The sequence below is a fragment of the Brachycentrus maculatus genome, unplaced genomic scaffold (assembly GCF_059751285.1).
Source record: "Brachycentrus maculatus isolate JH-2025_06_01 unplaced genomic scaffold, ASM5975128v1 h1tg001725l, whole genome shotgun sequence".
NCBI classification, from domain to species: domain Eukaryota; kingdom Metazoa; phylum Arthropoda; class Insecta; order Trichoptera; family Brachycentridae; genus Brachycentrus; species Brachycentrus maculatus.
The window spans coordinates 1-8889 of NW_028282326.1; the positions used below are offsets into that span (position 1 = coordinate 1).

At 38.7% G+C, this 8889-nt stretch overlaps 1 protein-coding gene across 1 annotated transcript; it reads right to left on the reverse strand.

The window, feature by feature from the left end:
- Positions 1-483: 483 nt before the first annotated feature.
- On the reverse strand, positions 484-1581 carry LOC148298697 (aurora kinase C-like). Its single transcript, XM_088276707.1, has 2 exons — positions 1498-1581; positions 484-843 (listed from the first exon to the last, which is right to left on the reverse strand). Exons 1-2 carry the CDS (start codon positions 1579-1581, stop codon positions 484-486), a joined length of 444 nt encoding a protein of 147 aa, XP_088132833.1.
- Positions 1582-8889: the final 7308 nt, after the last annotated feature.

Below are 8889 nucleotides of genomic sequence, written 5' to 3' on the forward strand. Positions count from 1 at the left end.
TCCAACCCCAACCCCAACCCCAACCCCAACCCCAACCCCAACCCCAACCCCAACCCCAACCCCAACCCCAACCCCAACCCCTATTTGTATGTCAGTTTATAATTATTCCCCGATACTGTAGCATGTGCATTGTATAAGAGTATACATAAAAATTGTGTAGAGAGTGAAAAATCTCTATATAATGTAAAATATTCAATATATCATCAGTATCTCACCAGTATCTTAAAGTAATCAATTCTTCCTCAAAAAATCATGGGCCAACAATCGGTCAATGCTCCACCGGGTCTCAGCATTCTTGATAAGGCACTTCTCAATGAAGTCCTTGGCCGTGTCCGATATTTCCACGTAGGATGGAAACCTCAACTCATCTTCCACAATCTTCTTCAAGTTCATCATCGAGTAGACCTTGAATGGGGCTTGTCCAACCAGCAGCTCATAGCACAGGACGCCCAAGCACCAGATGTCTATCTTCTCATTGTAGGCTTATTTCTCCACCATTTCGGGGGAGTAGTAGAGCGGGCTGCCCGATGTCGTCGTGCGTAGGGGCCCGCACTTGCCTTGATATACCGACCACCCAAAGTCCGCGAGTTTGGGTATGCCGTAGCAGAGCATTACATTCTCAGGCTTAATGTCGCGATGAATGACACGCTCTCCTTGCAAATATTCAACACTCCTTGCAATATCTCTCATATACTTCCTCACCTGCTCCTCTTCGACTCGCCTCTCCTTGGCGACGAGGTCCAGCAAATGCCCATCGGGGCAGTACTCGATGAGTATGTAGATGTTTTCGCTATCCGAGAATGCCCCGTAGAGTGGCACGATGTTGGGGTGCTCGGCATAGGCCTGGATGAGAATTTAGCGGACTATTTGATCGGTGTACTGCTACTTGATCATTTTGCTGATCTACATTACTTTCATTGCGCAGATAAACCCCGTCTTGATATGGGCAACTAAGAAAACTGAGCCGAAGTTGCCCTTTCCCAGTTTGCGCAGAATGACGAAGTCTCTTTTCGATATGTCTGAAGCGACTGCAGGAACTGAAGCAGCCATCGATTGGAGACTGGGCAGCTGATTTTTTGTTGAAATTTCATAGGACTTTTTGGAAGATATTTACTTCAGTGATATCTCATTTTACGATTTTTTTGCAAACAACTGATTTACCTCTTTCGATTGTTGCTGCTGTTACTTTGCTTGGATAATCCTGAGGGATTTCGTGAGTTTGAAGTTCCCTCGGCTGGCGATGCTGGGGTGGCTTTCCTCGATTTGATGGATTGGCAGATACTCCATGGCAGCCATGCTCGGCTCATCGACGACACTATTCATGGCAGTTGAGAGATACGTATTCCTAAAATACTTCTTATCCTATAAATTGTGGCTGACTCTGCTCTGAATAAACTCTTTGTTGGATTTGCTGGCATTAATTTTGTCGATATGCTCAACAAGCATGTCAGTCTTCATGCTATATTCCCATAACTGTTCAACTACTCGAGAGCCAACCTGATGCCCATGAGATAAGGTATCAGCCTCATCATCGTGCATTTCCTTCATCTGAGCATTGATGTTGCTGACAAAGGCGCGCATATTGCAACTTTGAGTGAAATCAGTGGTTTTCTTATGGAACTATCGATGAGTGATTGGCTCAATAGGACTGTCGACGTTGCTATATGCAATCAGTCCTGTTTGGTGTCTCTGTTTTGGTTTTTTATGTGAAAATTTGATGGGGCTGTTTATCGTTTGAAATAATGTTTCGCGACGCGTATGTCTGTTATTGTTTGCAATATTATTATGGCGCCCATCTTTAAGATCCCCTTTATTTTCCCATTTATTATCCAATTTATTGTCTCCTTTAATGTCCACTTTATTGTTCCCTTTATCGAGTGCCAATACTGAAAGCTTGTGGCTATTAATCGTAATCTTGGAGAGGTTGATAGGCGTAAATTGGGACAAACTCCGCGATTTGCTCATTCTTTGGCTTCTCTGTCTTTTGTGTTCATCGGCATGAATACTGACACTGGTTGTAAGGCTGTTCAGGTTTATAGTTGGCCTTTGTGTTGGTGTTGGTGTTCTCACATTGTTTGGGTACTTTAAAGTGAGTTAATTGTTAGTTAATGAAGATTTGCGTTTATTTTTCGCATGCATAGTATGATTGCAATAGTTGCCAAACATATTGTTTTAGGTGCTGCTACTTAGAGTCTGACTGATATTCTTAGAGTGTTTGCTATTGACCCCAATCTCAAAGCTGCTTCCACTGTTGATGCAATGCTGGCTGATATTGATACTGAAGTTGCTCGCAGTTTAGGCTTCTAGATCATTATTGTTTAGTGTGTTGAGCAAGCTGCATTATTTTAGAGGGTTTCTTCTAATGTTGTTGTTCTGCTGAGGTTGTATTTATTGTTTAGCGCACTCATTTAATTGCATAGAATACCTGAAACTCGATTCGATTTCTTAGTTTTTATTAGCTTTCTCATTCACTTTCACTTTCTCATTAGCATTGCCATTTCGATTCAGATTTCCATTGCCGTTGCTATGGCCATGCATAGCATACGTAAGATTTTCATTTTCGTCAATGCCATGATCACTTTTGCCATATTTGAAATACTTATCAGGCTGAGATGGTCGCTTGAGTCTATTAGTGCTTAGTAGGAGAATGCTCTGATTATTGGCATTTGGAAGATTAGTTTCGGAGTACATATATAGGGACTACTCGCATGCCCGGGCAATTTCTGTCAGTCTCTCAGGGGGGTGTATTAACCCCGATTGTCGAGTATTATCGGAGGCGATACCATTGCGAGAGCTGGCGTGGGTTTGAGGGAAATTGTTCTGCATAATTAGTATATATAATACGGACCTATTGCATCGAAATAGAATGAAAACAAATATCGCATTTCTTCCAAACAACAACAGAACTAAACTAAAATGATAATTACAATTACCGAAAGTTATGAGAAAAGTTTAGAACAAAAGAAGCACCAATGACTCACAGATGCACTCCAACACACTCACAGATGCACTCGTAGATAGGCGGTCAACAATTATCGCATTCATCATTCTGTTGTTTGTTGTAAGCCATCGAAAAACTCAATGAGCATTAATTGACCATCGGTATTTCATTCACACTCCCGAAAAGAATGTTATATTAAATGATTTATTCTGAGATGTAATAATTATTTGAGCATCGCTATCGAGGCATTCGATCAACAGTTGTTTATTGTGTAGGTTGCTAAAAAATACTAATAAGGCAATAAGAGGCCATGGTCATGATCATGATCATTTATTATCTGTCATTATTTGTTGTTTGAATTAGAGTGTGATAATTTCCATGATCATTATGATTGCTGACAGCGTTGAGGCCATTTATGTCATTAGATGCAATCGCTGAGCCACTGAAGACCAAAGATCTGAACATTCGGAATGCCAAAATCCATGAACTCATTATCACTTTCTTCTTATGTACTTGCTTATGGTAGGAATGGGCAGGCGGGAAAGGCAGCGAGTTTTCTGGAAACAGCATGATCAAGACACTCATGGTATCATATTTTTCATCGGGCGCAGGCCAACTCCTAAACAATCAATGTCTCAATCGAGTAACTGAAGAAGCTCTGTCGCGTGGAACCTTTAAAGAGCATTCCAATCGCAATCTGCCCCAGTAAACTCGATCAGAATTTAAGCAGTAATTCAATTCTCTGAACAGACTGCTCCATCTGATTAAAATGATATTTCAATGTCTTTCAATAATTCAAGTGCCGATTCAATCCACAATTTGCCAAGCGGATTTGGAATTCGTTTGCCTGATCCGAATCAACAGTCGTCCCCTGTATCTTAACCTCACGCTTTTCAGCAACAGCCTCACTCTTTTCAGCAACAGCCTCCCCAGCAAAAGCAACCTCGCGAGACAGGCAATAGCTTATATAAAATCTCATCACTAGATCAAGCGGGTTGAATCATTTCATAAATTCTATTGAATCTATGATAGAAAGTATTGGAAGAATGAGTGCTTTCACCCCTATGATGAACATGAGCATCTGATAGATGATGGAAAAGAGAGAATAGTTTTCGTAGGGTCCATTTCAAGGCTACTGGCTCCTGGCTCCTGGCTCCTGGCTCCTATTACAGACACTCACATTATTCAACATTTACTTTGAAGAATTTCCTATTGCTCAAAGAAAACACCCTGCTTTACGGAAAGAACTCATCGGAATTTTGTAGGAAAAAGACAGGTCATAGGTAATATAGAACTTTCCATGCCAATCACCTAGTTTCTATTATTAAACATACTTTCAAACGCTCAAAGTAGCAAATTTGAAACAATTCCAAATAAAGAGTCCATCACTCATCGGGAGAACAGTCTACCAATGGATTGATATCACTCTGAGAAACGTCGGATTCCTATTCCGAAGAGATAGTGGCCTTTAAATAGATGTTTTATCGATACGTTAGCAGCCCGCTCCAAAATAAGTCGCTAGGACCAAGCATTCCAAATCTCCATCGAATAAAAATAAAGTAATAATTGTGGTAAAGTATAGAATTCACCTTTCTAATCATTTACATCAAGGCTGTGGCATTTGATACAAAATTATGCCTCAGGTTTAGCAGATCTGTTTTTCTCTCATTGAAAAGAATATCATCATAGTCTATCGCAAATTTCGAGTAAGAGAAAAGAAGAGCCCTAAGGTCCAAATTGTAGGCAGTGAAAGAAATATAATTTCCTTCTATTAATCAAACGAAGCGGGCAAAGAGATTAAAGCAGTTACCAAATTTTCATCACCCGTATCAGTACTTTGAAGAATACAGTTAGAAATACAAATGATTGCAAATCTGTTAAAATTCATTATACTAATCAATATAAGGGTGATGCTAATATGAAGAATTTGATTGACAATATCTAACTTCAGATAATAATTTTTATATTATAATGGAGTGAGGTTAAACTCATGAAGTTAGATGTGGAGATTGTTGTTCCGGCGGTGCGCCGTAAAAGCACCAAAAGTAAGTCATTATTTTATTATTCTATTAGTCATTACTACAGGAAGACGATTCCGCCTCAAATAGGGTTATGTATATTTAACTTCTGCGGCCGTAGATTTTATCGGATAATCTCGTTATCTATTTTAGGTTACTTTCTATTCAATTGCAATCTTTGTCTAAAGTTTGGCCAAGGAAAGCGACCACTCAATCAAAACATAAGGATTTCCGCTTTATTATGTTGGCTATTTATATTCCATAGTTTGCTATTAATAAATTTCTGGAGGCCATGGAATGGCATCAAAGATTGTGTCATTTCAGCCTGGCATCAATTTTTCATTTTCCATGTGGAGCAACTCAATTATGAAAGCCTAAACGTCGATCCTCAGAGACAAGGCTTATGCTATTTTTGAGGAATAAACGTAATAAAATTAAACATATGAATAGTAAATGAGCAAATTGATGTTAAACATACTTTTAAATATAATTTGAAGTAATCCAATACTAATTGTTTTTAATATTCTGCTGGATAAAATCTAATATCTTATAAAACACAGATTAATTACAATCATTTTCCTCCTTCGCTTGTGTAGAAAGCTGGGGAGGAGTCTTGAAACCAAGCTGAAACCAAGCTGAAACCAAACTGAAACCAAGCTGAAACCATCAGAAAACATGCAGAAACCTTAAATTATAAACTGAAGAGTTTACCTTCGATTGCTTCACCAATGCTGCAATTTTATCATAGAACAGCCCATCAAAGCCATCAAAGAAACAAAATTGCCATTTTCTTGTTCTAAAGCAATACCTCAACACTTTTACCCAACTGAATAAAGTGGCATAAGCTCCTTCTCCTTCTCCAAGACGAGAAATTAGCTAAAAGAGTTCATGAATCAAGTCACAATAATGAGACCCTTCGCACTTCGTTTTGGAAACTTTTCTTTTGTCGTCCACATCAACAGCTTCACCGTCAATGCTTACAAATGATCGACAAAATACAAAATAGCAATTATTTATTCAATTAATTTAATACAAATATCATTATTACTCATTAATCATTTCAACTTGTTTATTTTTAAAAATATCTAACTTAGTTTTGTTTATTTTTGTCGACTTCCATTTTAAGTTTATTTCTCTGCGAGTGTTGTTGTTGAAGCCAAACGTTGAAAAAAGCACAACCAACAGATAATATACTTTACTGAAGTTCAAGAATCAGATGCAGACAAACACATGCAACTCAACTGCTCTCAATTCTGCAGAAGCAAAAGTATTATTCAGCGACTGTTTTTTATGCATGGGAGTTACGCATGACACTTGCACTTCAAAGTCCCCTGCTATTCCCTTATATCTTCATAACTTTTTTTCCATCTCATCCTTATTTTTAGATAGTTTGAAACTGGCTTCGATCTTTGATGATTTGAATTGCCGATATACACCATGCATGGATTTTTTATGACCTATATTTATAATCAATGGAGGATTAACAAATACCTTATCGAAAGGGCGACTATGTCGATTACAGTTGCAACTATGGTCCTGCTGTTTACATCATCTAAAAAATTACACCTGAATGGGTGGAGATCAGAGATTCTAGCAGTCGAGGCTACCCTGTCATGCTTGATAAAGTCCTTTTATCTTCGAACAAGATACATCCATTCCGTTCTATCACCAATCTCAAATAAGAGACAATGACTTCAATGATGAGGACTAAGTTCGACAGATAGTTCTATTAATCAGTAACTTTGCATTAATATTTAGGTCACTTCAAATTTGGCTACCTTCAATTCGGAATTATAAAATGGCGGCATCATTGCCATCAAATCAAAATATACAGCAGTCGACATAAATCAGTTAATTAGGGGCAAAGTGTACCACACAATGGTTAAAGTGTTCTCACTTACTCTCAAAAACATTTAGGATTTCGGAGTGTTGCAAGAGTTACTTCAACAGTTTTTAAAACTCACCTCCAACTATCTGATTAATGCCGAAATGGGCACTGTCAATAATAATGAACTATACCGAAGTTCAGAGCATGCGTTAACTTTATGCTACCAAGAAATATTCGCATGTCTGACCCATATGACGGCTTCTCGATATTCAAACATCTTCCAGCAAGAGAACGCACAATTTGTCCCAAGTGATTATTTCAGTGCTCTCATGCGAGCATGGATAGTCTAGTGCCTTTCTCCGATTCTGATGAATAAAGATCTCAATCTGGTGAACAGAGGCATGCTGTAAAAACTGGCAAAACTGTTCACTTCCTATAAAGGCATCAGGAACTTCGAATTAGGCGAGCCGATCATCGAACCCATCTACAAAGTCTTTGCCTTTATGGCCAAAATTGCGGGTCATTACTCCAAAACCCAATTATAAACCATTATTAATTCGATGGCTGCCTTGTGCCCTTTCCTTAAAAGAATCCGAAACGAAGAAGTGGACATATTCAGACTCAAGTTCCAACTGACCTTGGTGTACAAGAAGATAGAGTGTTCAAAATCCATATACGAGTTGATGAACGAACTGAGGCACCTCTTCTATACCAAAGAATGCGAATAGTTCTTGAAGAGTATGCCTTATTAAAGCATTGAGGTCGTCGTAAACAAGCTATGTGAACTCATTGGCTTCACCGAGAACCTATCTGTGAGCCAGATTGACTATCTGATGAAATTTCAAGCCATATCGCCAGAGATAATGCTGAAGGCCATCTTAGCATGGAAGAGATACGAAATATTCAGGAAGCTGCCTTGGAATGTGTCAGAGTTGGTCTATATTCTGGATTATTATTGCAAAAAAAACAATAAGGCATTAACTAAAGATAGCCTGATCATAGTCGTTGAGGCCTATCGCATTATTGCAAGAGAACGCGAAAGGATGACTGAAAATCTGGAAAAAAATGCAAACGAAATCGATTACTTGAACAGAAATACCACTGAGTTTGAAATCGATGCCCATATTTCGAAGCTTAATACTTTAAAGTCTGTAGTAGAGAATGTATAGCATTTGCTCAAAATCCTAAACTAAACCAGTAACCAATTCTAAGAGTTAATATTGGAACTCAGCGATTAATTTATCACTACCGAAACAGCATCAGGGCTGATCGACACAATCCAAAGCCACATTATAAACAAATCAACAACCTTTATGAGTCAATACAACGAGAGAATCTTCAAAGACCCTAAATCAAATATATTTAGGGAGGTTTATGTGATCGGCTCATTCATCAAAAAGAAAAACCTTTAAACTCCGAGAATTCTCAAAATGTCATCGCTGAGTCCCGAAAAAAAGTAAGAGGCGATCGAACAATATAAGCAGAAAGCTCTCCTGCTCATCAAAAACACGAAGTTCCTCAAAACCAAGTAAGTTCTCGAACATCGCCGCGGAAATATAAAAAATATTCTAATTTTCTTCGGGTTTAATTTTGCCGGCCATTTCTGTGATCTGTTATGTTACTACTTAGAGAAAGTCGGGGAGGTTTAGAATAAGGATTTTCGCGCCAAAAGCGCAGACTTAATACTTTAGTTCTTCCAGCGAGATGTGTACCTGACTGAGCTCAGCCCCGAGAATAAATTAATCTTCTACAAGAGACTTATGCTGGCAATAGCGATCGATAACCCCGCATCAGTCAAACTTTATATGTTCTTCTTAGCGAAGGTGAACCTCCTCGAAAATAATATGGTGGTGAATGCTGCCAAAAACGCCCGTTCTGAAAACTATTACGTCGAGAGAATCGTTAATGACATCAGCGGCATCTAAAAGTTGTATAGTACGTTGGAAAGTCTTGCACCTGAAAAAACTGTGACCAGGAAAATACTTTTCGAGGTCCTGTAGATCATTCTCAGCGAGGTGAGATCAGATGAGCAGCTATAGCTTATGTTTCGAGTGAGACATGCAAAGTTTCTATTAAAGTAGCTCGCTGTGAATAGAGAGCAT

Excerpts from the sequence above, each read along its gene's own strand:
- LOC148298697 (XM_088276707.1), bottom strand. The coding sequence starts at position 1,581 with ATGCGCGCCTTTGTCAGCAACATCAATGCTCAGATGAAGGAAATGCAC. Across the intron at positions 844-1,497 it reads CCTTATCTCATGGGCATCAG|GCCTATGCCGAGCACCCCAA; the intron begins GTTGGCTCTCGA and ends ATTCTCATCCAG.